General features: G+C 42.6%; 1 protein-coding gene and 1 long non-coding RNA gene across 12 annotated transcripts in view; one reads left to right on the forward strand and one right to left on the reverse strand.

Moving 5' to 3' along the window:
- CHID1 (chitinase domain containing 1) overlaps positions 1 to 22266 on the forward strand; it is a 127120-nt gene that overhangs the window by 8267 nt on the left and 96587 nt on the right. For all 11 annotated transcript variants that reach the window (XR_014568508.1, XR_014568509.1, XR_014568510.1 and 8 more), the window contains 7 exons: positions 1524 to 1670; positions 2133 to 2282; positions 2859 to 2991; positions 5230 to 5274; positions 7316 to 7422; positions 8597 to 8658; positions 16822 to 16914. Coding sequence is in view for 8 of the 11 variants with exons in the window: in XM_083757181.1 (XP_083613307.1) it covers positions 1524 to 1670; positions 2133 to 2282; positions 2859 to 2991; positions 5230 to 5274; positions 7316 to 7422; positions 8597 to 8658; positions 16822 to 16914 (737 nt within the window). In the remaining 3 variants the exon portion in view is untranslated. The remainder of the gene's footprint in view (positions 1 to 1523; positions 1671 to 2132; positions 2283 to 2858; positions 2992 to 5229; positions 5275 to 7315; positions 7423 to 8596; positions 8659 to 16821; positions 16915 to 22266) is intronic.
- LOC310825379 lies at positions 8669 to 16815 on the reverse strand. Its single transcript, XR_014555242.1, has 3 exons — positions 16134 to 16815; positions 11044 to 11285; positions 8669 to 10252 (listed from the first exon to the last, which is right to left on the reverse strand). It is a non-coding gene; the product is annotated as an uncharacterized lncRNA (long non-coding RNA).

Raw genomic sequence — 22266 nt, forward strand, 5'->3', positions numbered from 1 at the left:
AGGAGGGCTACGCAATTTCTGAGAAGAGGCTTTAAAGCTATTGAATTTGGCAAGCAAGCATGACAGGATAATTTGCAGCTAAAACAAGCTTGTTTTATTTATTAGTTGTATTATATGCTAAAGAGCAGATAAATTTTCTCCTTAGGCTAATGTTGGATACATTAAGGGCGGCCCTGGCATTCCCAGAGTAATGGCCTCTATAAATTTACCCCCGCCTCACCTAGTTTGCTTTGGATAAATTAGAATGTAAATACTTTGGAAGCAGGGTGGGCATTGCAACCACCACTAATAATATGTCTTAAAGAGTGCATTAGAGGCACCTTGTACAGTACATTTAGGAAAATTACAATCTGATGGGCTGTTTTGATACCAGTATTACACTATAGAAACTGCAGTTGTGTCCCATGTAGTGTAGGAGTTGCAGGCAAACATTCTTTCCTAACAATGACAAATGTTAATTTCCCCCCCATCAGCTGTTGTTGTTACTTTATAATTATTACATTTATTACCCACCCTTCGCCAATTAAATTTCTAAGCCACTCTTCATCCAGAGAACACAGGGCGGTTTACAATATAATCCCTCTCCCCACAAAATACCGTAATAACAAACAAAAACTTCATCACCCCTCCCCAACAGTTTAAAAGGCCATAGATTGTTTAATTAATCAAAGGCCTGGGAGAAGAGGAATGTTTTTCCCCCCGGTGCCTAAATATATGGAACAAAGGTTCCAGGCAAGCCTCCTTGGGGAGAGCATTCCACAAGTGGGAAGCCGCCATAGAAATGGCCCATTCTCGTATTGGCACCCTCTGGATCTCTGGTGGTGGTGGGGCACATGAAGAAGGGTCTCAGATGATGATTGCAGAGTCTGGATCAGTGAATATAGGGAGAGGTGGTCCTTGATCTTAACAACTGGGAGGGTCTGTAGGGAAGGTGTTCTTTCATGTATTTGGGACCTAAGTCATTTAGGGTTTCAGACACTAGATTGAGCACTAATAATAATAATAAGAAGAAGAAGAAGAAGAAGTAATAATTTTATTATTTATACTCCGCCCAACTGGCTGGCTTCCTCCTGCCATATTGAGCCCGGAAATGAACTGGCAGCCAATGCCAGCTAGCATTTCGGTTATGAATGTGCAAAGTTCCCTTAAAGCAGTAGAGGGGAGCCTGTGCATCAAGGGCCATATGCTATCCCCTACCTAAGTTAATGCATTTGGCAAGGAGGGGAATAACAGGGAAAGGGAACGGCAGAGAAAGGGGGCTCAGGGGTAAAGTGGGTCAACAACACTTGGAGGGTCACAGGTCTCCCCATCCCTGGTCTCCATTCCACTGGCATTGGGTCTCTGTGGCAGACTCCCCTCCTCCTTTCACTGAGATCCATATTAAATTTACAGAACCTGCCATGCATGTGCTCTGCCACTGAAGAACATTCCTTTGGCAACAACTACTCTTCTTATTCTCAAGTAGGGTTGTCGTCTCACAACAAACTCCTTATTTTATTTTATTTTTCTCTTCCTCAATAAAGAAATTAGAGGTGACGGGCATAGCTCAAGCTGTCATGAGATGGATCGCAGTCAGCCTTGTTGTGTTTGCCCTGGCTTCTCGGGTGGCTAATGCTACGTTGTCAAAGACAGATACCAAAAAAGCTGCCTCAAAAACTCTGGAGGAAAAGGTAGGAGAAGCTGCTTCATAGCTTGGAATTTTTGCAAAGATTCATATTGAACACTCTGGTGGATTTTGTACTCTGACCTAGTGGTGTTAACATTTGCCTATAGGGTGACTGAATATTGCAAAAGTGAATTGGAGCCAAACTCCCTGAACTACAGTATCCCTGATTCATGTGTAAATTGGGTGGTGGGTATGACTCTAGTTTTAACATGGGGCTGGACTGGGGGGAAATGTGGGTGGGATGGTTGAGTTTCTTTCTCTTATCTACACACCCCTTTTCATACCCCATTCCACATCGTATTGTGCATGTGAATCAGGCATGATTAAACAAGACTGGCTGCTTCCATCATATCTGGGGTGCAATAAAATATGAATATATTTACAGTGGTATTTAGGAGTAGACTGCTTCTGAACATGGATGTTTTCTTTAGTTGTTATTAAATCTACAATAATGGTTTGTTGGCAGACTCACTATTCAGATAAAAGAGTGCAAGACCGTGGCCTGGTTTCTACCGATTTAAAGACGAAGGATATTATCCTAGAGTACAAAAGCTACTGTGCCAAAAAAGCACGAGAACGACACTTTGGGGGAGATGTTTTGGGCTACATAACGCCTGTAAGTACTGAGAAAATGAAAAAGTTGGGATGCAGCTAATTGTAGGAATGCTGGTATCTGTTGCATGGTTTGTGGCTTTGTGTGTATATACAGTATTTGGGTTTTCCCGCTCTCTCTTTCGAATAAAATTTGGGGCGTGATCTACCATTAGACGGGGTAGGGTAGTTGCCTCAGGTGGCAGGTGCTTGTGGGCAACAGAGGCATCCTTCCCACCAAGCCCTTTCTTCCAAGCCACCTGGCTATGCCCCATCCCCCTCTGTTGCAGAGCAGATCTGTGTGTGCCAATCATGTAATGAACCGTCTAAACTACCGTTGGGTACAATGCAGAGTACTTTTGGAGCTGTCAGTATTTAAGTAAACTACAACTGCCTCTCCAGTACATAAAAGTGGCCTAGGTGGTGCGGAACAAGGTCATCTTGTCCTTTGCCTCAAACTGCAAAATATATTGGGCTAGCTGCTGGAAATGGAAGTTCTGAGCTGAAATTGGGACCATTGACCTCTTCCCTGCATTTAATACAATTCTAGGTGGTTTGTGATGGATTTTGCTCTAATACCTTTTCCTCCTCCCTTTTCCAGTGGAACAGCCATGGCTATGACATTGCTAAGGTATTTGGAAGCAAATTTACGACTATCTCGCCAGTCTGGTTGCAGGTGAAGAGAAGGGGCAAGGAGAAGTTCCAGGTGACAGGGCTCCATGATGCTGACCAAGGTTTTCTTTTGTGCTTGATATCCCATGCCCTATGATCTGTGTCTAGAGCATTTGCTGTTTGGCTTTCCAGTGTTAACATGCATTTTGTGATGCTATACAATGCTTTCCTTCCATGGCAGAAAATTTGATAGAATAACTGGATGCATTCTCTATAACACAAAAGTATGCTTTAACTCTGTCATAATCCACCATGTTGGCTTGAGCTAGGAACTCACAATTATAGCTCTGATGCTGAATTCATTCAGAGGCAAAAAGTATTCTGGCACCTTGAAGTTAAACAATTTATTGTGATGCGAGTCTTTTCAGGCCATTTTCTATTTCATTGGATGCATGTAGTAGCAGACAATAAAAGCTAAGAGAGGTGCATATACAAGTGTGCGTGTTAACAGTGAATGCCTGAGAAATGTGGTAACTTCGATTTTCCTGTGCGAAGTCTCACCATCCATGAATTTTGAGAATATTTGCAGTCAGACACTCCTGCCTGGGATCTTCCCCCCATTAAAATATGTTTGGTATTTCTGCATACGGTGGGTTTTACCTGAGCATCTTGATATCTCTCACTTGTGTCTCGGTGATTGCATTTTGGCTCTGTTCCTGTTGAAACTCAACCATCTGAGACTGCTGTTAAAAGGAGCAAGTAGGCCTGCAACAAAATGTTGCTGTCATGGACGCAGAGGAATGGAGGGAGGAACCAGCTGGGGAACCACCAAGGGAAGAAGGCCTAGAGCCCCGGGAGAGGTGATGGGACAACAATAAGTGGTCAGACAGAGAAGACTGGGAAGAGATGTAGGAAGTGGAAGAAGTAACAGGGCTTGGTGAGCTGGGAGAGTCTGTAGCAGAGAGAAGAATCAGAAGCGTAAGCTGGTGAGTGGGACTGGAAAAGGCAGAGATGAGTCAGGCTGGTGAAGAGTGACATGTGTCTCCTGTTCCTGCTGCAACAAGCTCCACTCTCCCCTGTTTCCCAGAACTTGGAGATGCATGAAAAAGGTAGAGGAGAGATTGACTGCATGCAAGTGCAGTCTCCCATTGCTTGGGAAAAGCCCTGGAGAGGAGGAGGCAGACAGCTGTGGGGAGGCAGGGACCTTTAGTATCAGCAACTGATTTCATGATTTCATCCACCAGGAATGAGCTGCTGTGCTCATTAGGCATGACACTCATGCAAGTCAGTGGAGACCGTGTTTTTGCTAATAAAGAATTAACTCCAGCTTTAAACTATGTGATTACTGACAGGCATGCTCTATGACAATTGCAGTAGGGAGTGCGCCTGTTCCAGTTTCCAGCCACTCCATTTCATTTCATTCCATTCCATTCCCTACCCCTCACTCCCCCATTTAGTCAGCAGTTCGTGTCCACAGAGTCTACTTGGTTTTTGGGCTTTGTTTCTCTCTCTCTAAAAGTGCTTTTGCACTTCTGCAGACTTGGGGTCCCCCTGCAAGTGTGCTGATACCTCCCGCATCTGAGTGTGATTCTGTTTTGGCTGCATTGTAGCAGTCTCCCCTAAAATGAACAGTGACACAAATGCATCTCTGAATTCTCGGGTAGTCACAAAATTAGGCAGGGATTCTTGGCATTCATATGTGAATGTTGATATTTCCAAACTTCTACTGTAACATAAAATTTCCTACTCTTATACAACACCCAATGGGGGAAAATACTGTTTTACAAATTGACACTGAGACATAATACAACTTAAAAACAGAGAATGTATGTGAGTCAACCTATTGAAATTAAGGAGATCCAGCCATTATTTGCTTATGCAGCCACAGCCAAGCATTTCCAGCTGGTGGTCAATTTGCATGATGCTGCATGTAAGATCATGTGTCTGTGGCGACTTGGCAGTAAGCAATCCATCAGGCGCTGTAGGTTGGCCCAGTGGTACCCAGTGCTTGAAGGCTGATGCCTTGCAGTGAGGAACCTTGGTATGCTGCTTTCTGCTTTGAATAATCCCAAAGCTGTGTTAGTGTTTACCTTCCTGAAGGGGCCAAATGCAAAAATGACCAGGGTGAGTGGAGCACATGCGCATATGTGTTACTCTGGGCTGGCAAAACATGGTTGCTTAATGATTAATACATCTTTGGTGGTGTAGAGACCATTGATTTTTATACCATGTTCTATGTAACCATTATTTCTTTGACAGTCACAGAGTAGAAAAATTATAAAAGACATATTTGTGTTTGAAAATGTGGCACTTTATGATTAGACAGGTTCATATTTGGTCTTCATGTTTTCTATTAACAGGTTGGATGAAAGAAGTGAAGAAGAATGCCAAAAACATCAAAATAGGTGACTTTGTAGAAAAGCTTCCATATTTTGCAGGGGTTGGGCTAGGTGACCCTCAAGGCCCCTTCCAAGTCTACAGATCTATGATTTTTAGCTCCAATGGGCCTTTGCTCCCTATTGCCCTTGTGTCCTGCTTGCAGTCTTTCCATGGGCCTTTAGTTGGAAGACAAGCTGCTGAACCAGATCCAGTAGGGCTCTTAATGTTCGTAAATTTTGAAATGTGAGTCTGGCAAAATTAAACCCATTCTTGTAGGGCAACTTCGGAAGCATTAATTTTAATTGTGTCATACTATTTTGGGTTCCTGCACTCCTCTGCCTTAGCCAAATTGTCCCAGTCATTCTTTATAATGTCTGGGTCTGTTTTCCTGCTGGCTTTGTAGCTGGGAAATTGTAATCGACTGCTGGGGATTCACAACAAAATGCTGCCAGTGTTAACAGAAGTCAGCCTGGAACAAGAATCTTGTAGTGCAGCTTGGGGATCACCAAGGTGGTGATGGAGGGATTTCAGGAATGGGGAAAGGAAAATTTACACCCCTCCTCCATTTCCTACCCTCCTGAAATCTCTTTCTCACTGATAGGTCCCAGACCACCCTAGTTGTACATAAGAGGAAATGCAGATCAAACTAGTTGGCAGGCTTTTCTTTTTTTAAAGCAAAGGAGTAGGCTTTCTGCCCTCTCTCTTTTTAGCACAACTGAGAAATTGTATTTTGCAAATCCCATATATCACACATTAAAGAGCAGCAGGGTAGAATGAAGCCTCAGGTCTATCACCACTGTAAAAGCCCTGAGCAGGGGAAATGTGTGTGGACTCAGCTATGCAGCTGCAAATAAAATGTTTTAAGTGTGTTGTAAAGTATAGGGACGTGGGTGGCACTGTGGTCTAAACCACTGAGCCTAGGGCTTGCCGATCGGAAGGTCGGTGGTTCGAATTCCCTTGACAGGGTGAGCTCCCATTGTTCGGTCCCAGCTCCTGCCAACCTAGCAGTTTGAAAGCATGTCAAAGTGCAAGTAGATAAATAGGTACCACTCCAGCAGGAAGGTAAACGGCGTTTCTGTGCGCTGCTCTGGTTCTCCAGAAGTGGCTTAGTTATGCTGGCCACATGACCCGGAAGCTGTACGCTGGCTCCCTTGGCCAGTAAAGCGAGATGAGCGCCGCAACCCCAGAGTCGTTCGCGACTGGACTTAACCGTCAGGGTCCTTTACCTTTACAGTACAATATAAAATGTGGCACTAGATGGCAACAGTGAGCTATGGCAATTTCAATGTATTTTTCAAAACTTTTTTTTGCATTTTCACATTTTTTAATATGTGAATTCCACCTCTGTGTGGGATGCTCAGCTGTGTCCTTTTTTTGTTTCACTAGCTCCATGATGTTGCAGTGGGCGGGCCCGGATCAGACCCCTTTCCACAAAATGGACCAGCATTGGATCCTTGGCTAGCCCCCCTCTGGCCTTTCAGCACCTCATTTCAGTGCCTTACACTGGCATCAGCTGTAGCTTCCTACCCACTTACACTTGTTGGGTTCTAATGTTTATCTTGCCCAGAAATCTGTTTCCCATGGAAAATTAATGGAAGAATATGTTCTTACACAAAATTTGCTTAGCTTCTCCTTTTTCCGCACCCCAAAATTTGAGGTGAAAGTGGCATGATTTGGAGCTTCAGTGCATATGGGCAGCCACATGGAGCTCCAAATGTTTATGCTGAAAGGGAGTGTTGGCCCTAAATTTGCTATACTTACAATAAAGGTTCCACATACCAGAGATGGAAGACTTGTGTCATCTAGATTTTGTTAGGACTGCAACTCATATCACCCCTGACCATTGGCCATGGTGACAGGGGCCGATGGAGTCCAGCAACAGCTGGTGGGGTCACAGTTTCTCCATCCTCATCATATATTTCCGCCTGAAGTACATTAATAAAGATAGAACAAGTTTTAGTAGTGGATAAGGGGTGGAATACATCTTTTGAGTGAGCATGCCACAGCAGTTTTCCTAATAGCATAGAAAATTAATGACTTTCTTTCTCCCTTTCTGTATTTTTTCAGTTCCACGAATTTTGTTTGAAGGCTGGACTTACCATGACTTTGAGAGTGTGTTTGACAGTGAAGATGAGATAGAAGAGCTTTCCAGTAACCTAATCCAAATAGCCAAGGTATCTTAAGCCTACCTCTGAGAAATAAAGAGCCAGTATAATACCAGATATCAGTGTGGCTTTTAAAAATTGTCGATGACGTAAAATTGTCAATGACTGGCCTAGATGTCACAGACAGGTTTTATATATTACATATAGCAGTGAAGAAAGGAAGCTTCATTCTTAGGTGTGGAAGTAAGTTTGTAAATATGTTGTTTGTGCTCAATAGCATGTGGGTGAAAAGGAGGCGGGCTAAATGCTGGCATGTTTAAATTCAGGGGTTGTGAATTGTGTTTACATAAAAGATCCCTAGGTGACACAGTGCATTTGTTGTTTAGTCGTGTCCAACTCTTTGTGACTCCATGGACCAGAGCACGCCAGGCACTCCTGTCTTCCACTGCCTCCTTCGGTTTGGTCAAACTCATGTTTGTAGCTTTGAGAACACTGTCCAACCATCTTGTCCTCCGTCATCCCCTTCTCCTTGTGCCCTCCATCTTTCCCAGCATCAGGTTCTTTTCCAGGGAGTCTTCTCTTCTCTTGAGGTGGCCAAAGTACTGGAGCCTCAGCTTCACGATCTGTCCTTCCAGTGAGCACTCAGTGCATACTGATACTTTATTTATTATTTAATACACTATGATTGTAAAAAAAGACCTCAAAGCAATTTGATATGATACTGCATTGTATACATGGGCAGCATGGTTGTGTTTAAAACCCATAGACTTATTTATAAAAACTGCATAAACAGCCATTTTACATGATGGTGTCCAGTTAAGCAAACTAATGAAATGACAACATAGCTTAAAACAAAATCAGCAAGCACAGGAATCTAATTAAAAGGTAAAACAGCAGCAGCAGCAGAAAAAGAATAACCCACACCTGATCAAAGCATTAAGAGACAAAGGCAGGATTCTTTTTGAGATGTCTAAACTTTCAACATCATCAAAAGTAATAACCACCATGATATTTGTTCAGAATACAGTGGTACCTCCGGTTACGAACTTAATTTGTTCCGGAGGTCCGTCTAAACCTGAAACCGCTCATAACAGAAGGTGCGCTTTTGCTAATGGCACCTGCTGTGCTGCCGGCGCTCGACTTCCGCTCACATCCCTGTAACCTGCAGTGTTTGCAAGGAGGACAGTGCATAACACAAGGTTCCACTGTAAATTTACAATCTCCAATGTTTTCATTATTCTAGAATGAGAATTTTGATGGCTTTGTGGCTGAAGTTTGGAGTCAGCTAGGAAATCAGAAGCAAACGTAAGTCCAGGATTTTCAGGATGCTACTTATTTTTTTATTTTTTTAGTGTGTCGAGTTTCACTGACGATTTAATAGGATTCGTTCAAAAGGAAACATGCTCAGGAGTACTGTGTAAGTAAATTACGGTCAATAATCTTGACAAAGTATGTACCACTAAGGGTCTTTTCTGATGTTTACTGTTGTGTGGTGACTATTTCAGTGTATGCTGCACTAGGACACATATTAGGAATCCACTGCTGTGATTGTAGGAGCTAGGGTAATGGTTGCCTGGAAAGATGGTGTCTCTTGGACTCTCTGTCCATGTAGCCTAAATATCCCTAAACTATTAGAGCATCATGAGAGAGAGATATGCTGCAGTTCCTCCTGTAGGACCCTGAAATGACAGTCATCCCCCACTTTTCATGTGCAAGCAGGTTACCACTGGTTTTGTGGTGAATTCAGGTAACACGAGAAGGTGTCAAGCAAGAGGGTATGGGGAAATTGTTTTAAGCAAAACGATAAATGCACCGGCTTTCTGCCTTTTTCCCCACTGTCACATTGCCTCGTTTCTTCCCTACTTTTTGCTTGTCAGATCTGGCCCCAGCAATTCTTAACGGTAGAGACGCCAACAAAGAAATCCTAGGTGTTATAGTCAAGATTAGCATTGATCTCCTGATTGCTGTTTGTCCAACCATTTCAGGTTGCAAATAGGCCTGTCACCTTGCTTGAAAGAGTAATGTTGGTGGTGTCTGCTGATGCCAGAGAAAAAACAATCATTAAGTACCATAGGTGTAATCCCTTTGCCTTAATGTGGCTCTTAGACCTGACAGTGGGATTTTATCAAGATCACAATGTTTTCAAAGGCTGTTTTCAGGGAAGGTGAGCGATAGATTAACTGCATCATCCGTATAGGTAGATCATGCCAGTTCTTTGAGCGTGGGGTGGTGTTATTACCTTCTGAAGGGAAAAAAGTTTTGAGGCAGGGAGCGGAACTTGCTCAAGTTGTTGATAGGATTTGATTCGGGACCCCCAGTGTGGTGTATGCAATAATACTCCATACCTATGTAATCCTGAAACAAGGTCAGACATTCCAAACAAAATTAACCAGAAATTAAAAAGGCAAAGAAGGTATAACAGGTAAAACTTCACTGTCACAACTAGACACCATTGAAAGTCAGGTGAGTAGTAAAAATTTCTACTTTTATCTAATAGTCATAAGAGAAAAAAGACTTTGGGGCATGTGCTCTTTTTGTTCTGGGATCTATTTGCCAGCTAAGAAGCTAAACAGGAAGCAGTTCTTGTCTGGTAAAATCACTTCCCAAGCAAGCCCTTAGGAAGCAATACTGAAATCAGTCTCTAGAGCACCCCATTTTGCAGGGTAGTGAGAAGTTTCAAGATTTCCAATAGTTACCTGTGGTTGGTTTCCTTTGGATGAGGTCACAGAAGACTTGTGGCATTTTGCAGTATTTGCATGTATATAAGAACATAAGAAGAGCCTGATGGATAATGTCAATGGCCCGTCTAGTCCAGCAACCTGTTCTCACAGTGGCTATCCAGATGGGAAACCTGCAAGCATGACCCAAGCACAACAGCACTCCCCGCTCTTGTGGCTCCCTGTAATGATACAGGTTGAGTATAGGTGGAAGTTTGCAATTTAAACATTCAAGCTGCTGTCCCAAAATTTGCCGCCACTCACCAGATTTCTGGGAGTTTGCCAGCACCATCAGAATCCTTACAGAGAGCAGTTCCGCCCTCTTGTCTTTTTCTCATTGTGACTCCAGCTGCAATGACAAGCTGCTTGTATTTACACAAGAGTCTGAATTAGCACATTCTACTGCCTGGAGTCTATGGAGCTGACAAGCCTTTCCCTGATGATCATGTCAGTTTCACTGGAGTGCAGAGAGGGGAGATGGTGAAGGAAATCTGCATATATGAATGACAAGGCTTCCCTGCCCTGCTTCAACAAAGCTTGAAATATGAAAAAGCCGTACCCAAATGTGTACAACTACTCTGTGGAGAGAAAAAAGATAACACATTTGTTCAGATGCGACACAAATAATGCAGGAAATGGAGGTTGTAAATTCACATTCCCACATGGCTATCAATCTGTTCTAAAAACATGGAATCATGATACAAATTTGTTTAGAACTGCATTTCTGTATTTCATACAGAAAGAGAGAGGCTCAGAATGCATGAAATCTATCTTAGTTACTTGAAATTGAGTTCAGTGCAGTTATATTTGCAGGGTTTCTGAACTCGGATCAATGCATCTGGTTCCATGCACTCTGGGGGAGTGTTGGATGTGAACAATGACAGTCTCAACAAACGTTATTTGTTTCTAACCCTGGGCATGCTAGTTCATGTCATAATTACATTTAGAGGAAAATTATGTTCTTGTTTCCTACCCAAACAAAACTGGATTTTGCTACTTGAAATATGATGTGCTGTTCTTATTCTTATCCACACAGTGGCAGTATTGTGATAACTCTGTTATTCACTGATCTTTTTAGAGGATCATCATTTTTCTTTAGCCATTGCAAGTTAAGGGAGGGATCTGAAACTATTAGAAGGTTTATCCTGGATTAATGCCATCTCATTTCTCTTCCCAACATTTATATGCTGATGGTAGTAATCATGCTGAAGTGGTCTGAAAGGGAGAAAACTCCAGGTTAATTGGGCTCTGATTATTCTCTCTTTTTAAAATTTGGGATAAGTAGTCACGTAAACAATAGCATTAGCATTTTTTTCAAAGCAGCCAAAGAGAGTGGAGTTCAGTTCTTAGTCACACAAATACTACCGACTACCTAAAACAGAAAACAAAAATGTGTTCCTGAAACACCCAAGGGATCATTTTCTACCATAATTAGGATTTGCTGATCTTATTATCAATATTTAATAATGTACAGAGTGGATAGATCTAGAGAAGAATAAGGCTTCCAAACTTTAATAATAATTGTGTAGAAGTGAAAGATCTGAATGTACAGGAATGAGCTTTCATTCTGGACAATTGGAGGGATTGCTGTTAGAAGCCTTTTAAGTAAACTAACTGCAAGTAAACTTGTATCTTAGTAAAGAAAGCTTCAAAGACCGGACCTTGAGAAATCTGAAGTCCCTTGGTGATTTGGTATAGTGGAGGGGTGTGGATGTTAGAACTGGCCAGCATTACTCATTTCTTTTGTCCTGGAAACTGAGCAGCTTGTCTATGGCAAGATGTTGAGCTGGAGCTCATGGAGGAACTGCGGGTGAGATTCTTGAAACCCGCCCAGCGCATTAAAGTGGAAGTGGCAAAACTGGAAGCCTATCTGTTTCCCTGCTTTTTGAACGTATTCAGAGATGAAAAAGTCTTAGCCATACTAAGCTAGGTTTTATTTTGCTGTTTGTAGTGGATAGAAACCCAAGCAGCTTTAATGCTAACCCAGCACATAACGTTAAGCAGACAATGAGGCATTCCCTTCTCCTTCATGTGCAAGTGGAGGAACCATAAAGGCTGCTCATGAAGAAGAGGGAAATATGTGAGCCCAAGGATTAACTGTGGTGTGTGCTCTTGTCACAGCTAAGTTAATCATATCTCTTCCAATCTGTGGATGTGCATTGTTTTTCTGTATTTAGGTTGCAGCAGTTGGAGGCTGGAGGTTTTTGAGTCTTACCATTTTCCTTTTGCGAGCAGCTAGTTGCAAATGATAGGGACGTGGGTGGCGCTGTGGGTTAAACCACAGAGCCCAGGACTTGCCGATCAGAAGGTTGGTGGCTCGAATCCCTGTGGTGGGGTGAGCTCCCGTTGCTCAGTCCCTGCTCCTGCCAACCTAGCAGTTTGGAAGCACGTCAAAGTGCAAGTAGATAAATAGGTACCGCTCTGGCGGGAAGGTAAACGGCATTTCCGTGTGCTGCTCTGGTTTGCCAGGAGCAGCTTAGTCATGCTGGCCACATGGCCCAAAAGCTGTACACCGACTCCCTCGGCCAATAAAGCGAGATGAGCACTGCAACCCCAGAGTCAGTCACAACTGGACCTAATGGTCAGGGGTCCGTTTACCTTTACCTTAGTTGCAAATGATTACATTGGGTGATAGTTAACTAAGTTTTACTCAGAGTAGACCTATTGAAATTCATAGACCTGATTTAGTACTGGGGCTTCCTTTGAAGCTGACTTAGAAACTGCAGTTAATCCAGAATGTGGCTACCAGATTGGTGACTTATAGTTGCTGCTGGGACCATATAACACTAGTGCTAAAATATCTATGTTGGCTCCCAGTACCTTTCCAAGCACAATTCAAAGTGTTGGTGTTGACCCTTAAAGCCCTAAACACCCACACCCTTGTATACCTGAAGGAGTATCTCCACCCCTATCGATCAGCCTGGACACTGAGGGCCTTCTGGTGGTTCCCTCATTGCAAGAAGTGAAATTACAGGGAATCAGGGAGAGGGCCTTCTGGGTAGTGGCTCCTGCCTATGGAATGCCTGCCTGTCAGTTGTCAAAGAGAGAACCAATTATATGGTGTTCCGTATCAGGAGGCTTTTAATGTCTGATGTATCACGTGTTCTTTATATTCTGTTGGAAACTGCCCAGAGTATCTGGGGCAACCCAGTCAGATGGGTGGGGTACAAGTAATACATTATTATTATTCTGTTTAGTAATGTCAATGGGTATACTCTTGAGTAAAACTTAGTTGACTTCCACCCAATGACTTGCTTTTTAAAATTCAGTGCATTGAAAATGCCTTAGATTGGTATTTGTAACAGGCATGATTTTGATTCTGTGCAAACAAGGTCACACATATAATTTTGTTCAGGCTGATAGTCAACAGTAGGTGGTGCCACAATCACATAGTTTATTTGAAAAGTGCTGCCTTCACTATATGCTGCAGGAGCATCTGCATTTGACCTTCAGGTACCTTATTAACTGTGGGAAGAAAAGAACAAAACTTCTGTAGACACATCAGTACTTCAGTCTGAGCCTTGGAAATTTAACCTATTAATCAATGGCTTACTGTAAGTCCCTTCCTTCCTTGGTATTACCTAGAGCAGTGAAAGGACAAACAGCAATAACTCATTCTTGAACTGAGATTGCTTTTTTTTAAAAAAAAAAGTTTCATTTTTTTGGTCAGCTGTCTACAAACACAGCTTTATTATGTTGGATCTTTTCATTTTATTTTTTAATTCTTCTGGGAAATCCTTGATTTGTGGGGGCGGGGGCAGCAACCATCAAACTCGAGCATTAGCTATAGTTAAATTGAGACTCTAAAGGGAATGCAACAAATACTGTGAGCTGCAATAAATGTTCTGCTGAGGTCAGCATCATTTGCAGCTTCAAGAAGGACAAACCTGAAATGTCTGAACAAGAGTGTAGTGGGGAGGAGGGTGAGAAGGCGAAAGAGGGACCAGCAGCATTGTATATTCATGAGAGAACCAAGGTCATAAAGTTTAAAATACATACCTCACCTTTTAATTGGGTCTGGGTAGATTCTCAAAGTGCCATGTGCTTCAGAGGAACACCCGAAAGTTCAATTTGACAATAGCAAAGGACAAAATGAATATTTAACTATTCTTGCCATGACGACAGTTTGCTCCAGCCTCATTATACTTTTAAAAAATGCAATGCAGCATGTGCATTTCCCTCCCTCCCATCTGAGTTGACAGTGATAATATGGGAAAATATGGTCTTAAAACGCTGAAGTCTACTGTAGAGACGAGCAGACATATAATTTATTGGATGTTTTTAAATGGGCACTCAGCTAGGGCCGTTTGGGGATGGCGGAGTGCATGCAATGCTTGATTTACATAATCTATTTTGGGTGACAAATGGGAGTACACGTAAATGAAGTCTGAGCGTTAACCACTAATCCCTTGAATTGGCAAGAAGTGCTCTTAGGCCAGAGAGATGGCTTGACAAGTTAGGCTGCCAGTACTTAAATCTTCTGGGCGATTTTTCTTACAAGAGAAGCTGCCATCCTTCTCCCACCTTTGCCATAAATCGGGTAAACTGCTCAATACCAAGTTTAGTATAAAAAACAATGTCAAGTTGATGAATATTATCTCTCTGTGTGTAAAATCTCTTTGAACCCACATTAGTCGTGAGGTGGTGTTAGGTTTTATGGTGCCCTGAAAACAGTGCTTGAAACACCAGCAGCAAAATCCAGATTGCAGATGCTACGTTTTAGTTTTATATTGTGTGTGCCAGTGGGTATACTCATCTACACAGCCCATGAATAGATGTTACCCCAATCAAAGCTGCAAAGCACAAGAAAGAGATTAGGACAGCTGCTAGCTGATGACCTCATGTAGCGAGGAGAGAGCGTCTCCCCACCATTCATAGAATCATAGAATGGCAGAGTTGGAAGGGACCCCTGAGGGTTATCTAGGCCAACCCCCTGCAATGCAGGAATATTTTGCCTGACGTGGGGCTCAAACCCACGACCCCAAGATTAAAAGCCTCCTGCTCTACTGACTGAGCTATCTTGATGAAGAGGTTGGCCACATATCTCCATAGATTGCTCTTGTTGGCTGATTAAGCTAAATCCATCGATTCACTGGGTGGTGTTAAAGCAAGGTTTACTTTGAGTAGACCTATTGCAATTAATGGACCTAACTTAGTCATGTTCATTCATTTCAGTGTGTCTACTCTCAGTGAAACTTGGCTGAGCTATTTTCAGCAGAGGTAATGGCAAAAATCTGAAGGGTACCCAGTACAAGCAGAGACGGCTGAATATTCTTTTATTCCCCTCTGTGGAGGGTGATCTCATCTTCTCACCCACCCTTTCTGCATATCATTTACTTAATGCTTTTAGATATTTGATAATAGAGCATTACAGTGAGGCTACTGCAAGTGTAGATGCATTTGCAACATGACAGGAAAAAATGTAGGAGAATTATTTCTTCTCAACCAGTTGCCTCCTGGCTTTGCTAGCAGAGCGTGGGCTGTTAACCACCTTTAATGGAACACCTCCAAGTACTTAAAAGGCTTCTGACATCAAGGTACTAAATGACTGTTGCTGGTTGTGGGACTGCAAACATGTCATATCTGGGCTAATTGTGGACAAGGGAAGGGAGCCCACCACTTGCCACCCCTCCTTTTCCCCATTGGTGCAAAGGAGAGACACAGAACGCCAGGAAAAGTGAAGTCCAAGCAGAGATTTATCTTTTCTGTGAGTGCCTTCCAAGCATCCCTGATCATGGCCAGCCAGGCATGGAATCACTAGGTTATCGAGGAAGATAGGGAAGAAGGACAGGCCCAGATAGTAAGAAGAGAGCTGGGAATTAAGAGAACATGTGTACCTTAATCCTCAAACACTGATGGGGAAACCTGTGGCCCTCCAGGCAACAATGTCAATGGTCAGGGATGATGACAGGTGCTGCAGTCCAACAACATCTGGAGGGCCACAGGTTCCTCACTCCTATTCCCATTTAAATAAGAACCAGGTGGCCGCTGTGCCCACATACTGCTTCTGCCCACCTTAGTAAGACGAAGAGTCTCTGCCCACAGGCTCATGCGTATACTGACCTTGGTGACAAACTGTGCCTGTATGGTCCTGCTTCTGCCAGTGTCTGTATGGGAGTGAGAGAGAGCAACAGATTACAGTGCCCACAAATTGCTGCTGCTGCTTCCTCTAGGAAGAGACACCGATTGATCTGTGAGCCTTTATGCCTAATAAAGGCAGGCTGACCATTGTGACCTCATGATGAAGATGTTGACCTGCAGACTGGCCATTGTGACCACATGCTGAGTTGGCCTGCCTGAAGAAGAGAGAGTCCAATGGTGGTCACTTGCTGCTGCTGTTACCATTACCATTATAATTATCGCAATCATCCTTTGATCTTCCTTCCACCCAAATGTTCCCAAGGGAGTATTCAGATACAATCAATAAAATACAGCATATCATTCCTTGACCACATAAACCAGGATGGGGAAACCTGGTCCTTTTACATGTTGCTGTACTCCAAACTCTAGAGGGAACCAACTTCCCCATCCCTGTCCTAAAATGAAGACTGAATAAAAGTATCTCTTTTGTCATCTCCTGTTACATCCTATTTAAAGGGAGAATGGATTGTGCAGAGCCAAGTCCTATTAGAGTGTGTCTTCAGCGTTTAATGAAGGAAGAGTATTTCCTAACTTTTTTAAAAAAAGAAAGGTGGTTGTTCCACGATTTAGTTTTCTTACTTCTAGACCTAACACCATGTTTTTGTTACAGGGGTCTGATTCACTTGCTCACTCACCTCTCGGAAGCTTTGCATCAGGTGCGGCTGAAGCTGATGCTTGTTATCCCTCCCACCGTCATGCCAGGGTGAGTGTCTTATTTTCACGGAAAATCCCAGATGAATCTATTTTCAGCTTCATTCAAGCTATTTGGGTTTAATGTTTGCTGAGAGACCAGCGCATATATGCAGCCTAAAAAGCGAAGCATGTATTCCCTCTTCACCGCTGGAGGAAAATGCCAGGCTCAGCACCTTGGGGAAGAAGAGAGGGACACATTTAAGAGGCTTGGATTAGGAAACGTGTCTGTGCTAAGATTTAATCCCTCTGGGCAAGAACCATGTATTCATTATGAAACCCCAATCAAGGCACTTAATAAATATTGAAGCAAGCGAGCAAAAGAACTATCAAGTGGTATGTACACCAAACAGTGCTAAGGAAATGACTTTAATTAGAGTCTTTATATTGATAAATGGATTATAAAATTTTGGAAGGAAATAAGATCTGTAATGGTATGCAAAACCATGCATCTCCTAATCCAGGGGTGGCTAAGGTGGTGCCATCCAGATGTTGCAGGACTACTGTTTCGGTACCATCTGAACACTGATCCTCCTGGCTGGGGCTGATGGAGAGATGGAGTCCAGCAACTTCTGGAGGTGCCCCCACCCCCGCCCTTGTCCTAAACCATCATGTATAGTTGCAGTAAACACAGGTCAAATGAGGAGATGTAAGAAGGAGTGCAGACACTTCGAAAAGACCATCTTCATGTAACTTAATTTCCTTTGCTACCTGCCACATGTTTAATTTTGCTAATGCCCATTTCACAGTAAATTGTTTTGTAATAATTAAGCAAAGTAGCTGCCTTCATTAGTACAAAACAGCTGGAAAGGAAGATCGCAAACTTAACAGCACATGGTTATACAAATTGGCCAGTTGTGCCGTACATACCTGCATTTAATTTGCGCCACCTTCATCTCCCCAGTGCTTATTTATTTGTATAAAAAATCTCCCTGGATTCATAATTTTATGGTTTGTACACAGTTTAAACTCTTGGTGGAGGAACCATGCAATCCCTGTGCTGGCTAGATGAAACATTAGCCCTTCTTAGCCATATGTATTAGTGAATAGTTTCAATTGCTCAATGGCGTCTGATGAAGAGGATACAGAACTTACATATTTTAGTGTTGGCAGCTGAAACTGAGTTTTGAATAGATGTTTAAAATAACTTCAGCCTCCTTCTTGGCATGCAGACCTACAGCTCAGTCTTGTGAGTGCCTGGAAAGGGGTAAGCAATACTGTCACCCTTTCATAGTCTGGGTCCTATAGCTTGCTAAGGGTTTGGGCCTTCAAACCTCAGTACTCGTGATGTTGGAGTCAGTTGCATCACCCAGTAGTTTGTTCTGTTGATAGCCTTGCCTCTCTCTTCCTATACTTGATCTTACAGTGTGTTGCCCTCATCCACTACTTCTCTGTTGTGGAAGGCCTTACAGAGCACAGCTGCACTGGCCTTTGCATTTGAATGTGTGAAACATCTGTGCTGCTTGTGGTACATTAGTGCAAGAGCCCCGGGCCCTGTCACCTTGTACAGGGTGCTGCCCAGTGCACAGGATACTGTAGAATTATTATTCATTTAAATTATTTTCAAACTGGCCTTCATCTTTTTAGATCCCAACGTGGCATTCAGTTCAAAATAAAATGCGACAACACAACTAAAGCACAATCCATCAAGACAATTTTAGAACAATAGAGTACCTCACAGTTCAGCATTTAAAATGCTTAATTAGGCAGTTGCATCTTCATATTTGTGTTGCAGGGAGAGACTATGCAGAAGTAAAGTTTGAAAAAAAAATATTTAAAACTCCTGTTGAGATTCTTCATTCTTGTGTAATTATTTTTGTTAGCCATAGTATATACTGTATATACCTTTTTAAATGTTGGACACAGCACAAGGTTGTTAATACAAAAATACGAGGAGGCCAGCACATCCCAGTTAAGAACTGCCAAAACATGGATCAGTCAAGTTTTTATCTTCTTCTTTTAGATTTAAAGCAGATTGCTCCAGCTTGTTAATTGTAGTCTGCTACAGAAAGCAAATGAGTGCTCTTAAACACATTTGCAGCTTCTACATTATCAGTCATTATTACCACAAAGCTTATCATGAAGCTAATGCATTCTTTTCAAGATCTAGGATAATTGCAGCAAACAATAGACTTTGCAAAATGCATTTATATATTTTGAATGTTAAGTAGAATGTAGGCAATTTCACAAATTTAATATTCTCTTGCCCCCTTGACTCAATAGAATTGGCTAGAATTGCTATACATGATTTGGTACGTAGATGTATTTTTCAGTGGACAATTGTGGACAAGCCAGCTCAAATGAAGTGACTTTTACAGAGCATTAGCTGCACTGCAGAGTACATTATTACTAAGAATGAATATTCTTTTGTGGATCTCCGCATAAGGGCCTTTTGGAAATCCATAAGCAGCTTCTTGGTCTCGAGCATATTTTTGAGCACTTCCCCCGAAGTGCATTATACTGAAATTAGAGGGGACAGGGAATGACAAATAGTTCTGAATTCTGCCATGTTTAAGGCCAGTGGAAACCACTGTGGCAATATAATCTGATTTCCAGCCCATTAGATTTATCATAATTGGATTAAAGTGTAATCTCTGCATGCTAAGGGGAACTTCTTAGCATGAAGATTTCCCCTTGCACAAAAGAACGCTATTCCCCTCCTGCGTGCTCTCTTAATTTGTTCTGGGGGTTCTTCCAACCCACTGACACAGATTTGGGGGTGATGTGGGTTGTGTACGGGGAGAGGCACCCAGGTAATCCAAATACTGTACCAAGAAAGGCAGAATAGCACAGTCAGTATAAATCATGAAAATCAAGTATATTTTCCTAATTTCTGACTTCACGCAATTTATTTGATGATATTATTATTTGCATAAACATGTACAGTTTCATAGTAGAGAAGAACATGGAGCACTGAAGGCTAATTTAGCCTCTCCCCTGATTGTTTGGCTGCCCCCACCCCGAGATTTCAGCTGGCAATGCCCACCCATATATGTTCAAGCATATTTGTTGCAACTGTAAGTGTTAGGAACTGTCTTGCATGTATGAAAGGTGACGTTTTCAAGGAGCTGAGTTATGAACACGTTGCATATTTTTCCTCCTGCAGAATTGTAGCATGCGTGACAGCCCTGATCATGAACTTCTTGGTACAGACCTGTGTTTTTTGTTCATGTTGTTCTGTAAAATGCCACACACGTTGGCACTACATAGATTCAAAACTGAGGCGCTTGTTTCTCATACAAGGAAAGCACTCTTCACACCCAGCATCTTGAACTATGGTTTAGCTGACTGGCTTGAAAGGACTTCCTCCTGCCTTATAGGCGGAATCCATAAAAATTCTCATTTGTCTCTTTGATTTTTTTTTTAAGTGCTAGACTGGCAATATGTGGTAAATTAGATTCATAGAATTACAGAGCTCCTGCTGGAATCTGCTTTTCATTGGCATATTTAATACTATGTCATCTTTATTCATTGTCACTTTAGAATCAATTTGGGTCTAACCTTTACAAATGATGGAAAGTGTACTTTTAATAATCTAATATCCTTCATGTGTTGGACTTGGAGTAGATTTAATCAGCCATTCAGCAAAAGGCATAGAAAATGATATGGCATGGAATCAAATAACATTTGTAGACTCCATATCTGGTAGAAGTCTGATAAGGTAGACTGAGACTATTTTGCAAAATATCACCCTTTTGAGCAGGACCCCGTGGCTAAAACAGTGCTCCTTTTTTGTTCTGCCCTGATTAAAACCTAAAAGGAAGAGCATAGTTTGATGCTCTTTTTTAATGGGTTGCTGTGATACCAATTCAGTTCACATTAAGATCAAATTGATGAAAAATACTATGTTAAAGGAAGAGTATAAGGGCTTGAAAAATATTGGTACTTAAGGGGGGCGCGGGAGTAATTAACATCTGGAAAATGCAATGCATTTCATTAAATTCCACTAAAGGCACATTGAGGGAAACTGGAAAGTATCAAAATTGTGTTATCTTTGCAGGTTCTTCCACAAGGTTTTTACGCTGAGTGAATTCAGGGTAGGCATAATTGGTGGAATAACCAATGTTTATAGTGGAATCAGTGCTGGCCTTAGACATGTGATTGTTTTTGATGGAAAGGTGGAATACAGAAATCTGACATAATTAAAAAACTGAGAAGTGCCAATTCTAATCTCTGCTGAACAAGTGATTCACTGTGTGGCCTTGGGCAACTCACTACCACAATTTAGCATTAATTTACAATATGCAAAACACAAAATTAGCATACGGCATTGTTTGAAGGGCTTTGCAGATTTTCTCTTCTCACAGCAGCCTATGAAGTCGATAGTACTGCATATATATATGGCACTCCAGTGTATCTCTTGGGCCTAGTTGTCATAAATGACAGGTGAGATGGTAAACCTGTTCCTGGCGTGTACCACTTCAAATGGCAAGTGCGGGTTTCACATGACTTTAGAGTGTGAAAACTAGAACGGTGGGGAGAAAGCTTTTCCCTGATGTGCCAGTTTTCAATGTACAGGATAAGCAGTTGCACATACAGAAAGGGCCTTTTCTCCAGGGCCCTTTAGTGTCTTACCACCTTCACTCCCATAGATGTTGACAGCTCTCATTGACTTCCCCTGGGAGACTTTTAGGGTGCTGCATCTAGAAATACTGTGGAGGGGAGCAAGAAGAAATACCTGGGGAAAGTGATGTATTATCCCAGGAATAGCCAACGTGGTGCCCTTCACATGTTGTAGGACCATGACTTCTATCATCCCTGACCATTGACAAAGCTGACTAGGGCAGATGGGAGTTGGAGTTCAGCTTCGTCTGCATTCTAGCATTGCAGCTAGACTGTATTGTAGGTTAGGGTTGCCATATTTTGAAGAGCGAAAAAGAGCCGACTTCGCTACGACTCCTCTCATTTTAAATATCCGTACTACAGTGGTGCCTCGCAAGACGAAATTAATTCGTTCCGCAAGTTTTTTCGTCTTGCGAGTTTTTCGTCTTGCGAAGCACGGTTTCCTATAGGAATGCATTAAAAATCAATTAATGCGTTCCTATGGAAACCGCCTTCAGACCAGGTCCGGGACAGTCTGTCCCCCGACCTCTTCTGAAGGCTGAGGGGGCGGACAAGGGCTTTTCTTCCCACCCCCAGCATTTTAAAAAACCCCGGGCCAGCATTTTAAAATGCTGGCGGGCGGCAGCGAAGGCTTCGCTGCCGCCCGCCAGCATTTAAAAATCGCCCCGGGACAGCGGAGGACTTCTCCGCTGTCCCGGGGTGATTTAAAAGCCCCCGGGAAGGCAGGCAGGGGGGACAAAGACTTTTGCCCCCCGCCAGCCTTCAGAAGCCGTCCAGGATAGCGGGAAGCGCTTCCCTGCTA

This window comes from Podarcis gaigeae (assembly GCF_964106915.1).
Source record: "Podarcis gaigeae genome assembly, chromosome: 1".
In the NCBI taxonomy this organism is placed as follows: domain Eukaryota; kingdom Metazoa; phylum Chordata; class Lepidosauria; order Squamata; family Lacertidae; genus Podarcis; species Podarcis gaigeae.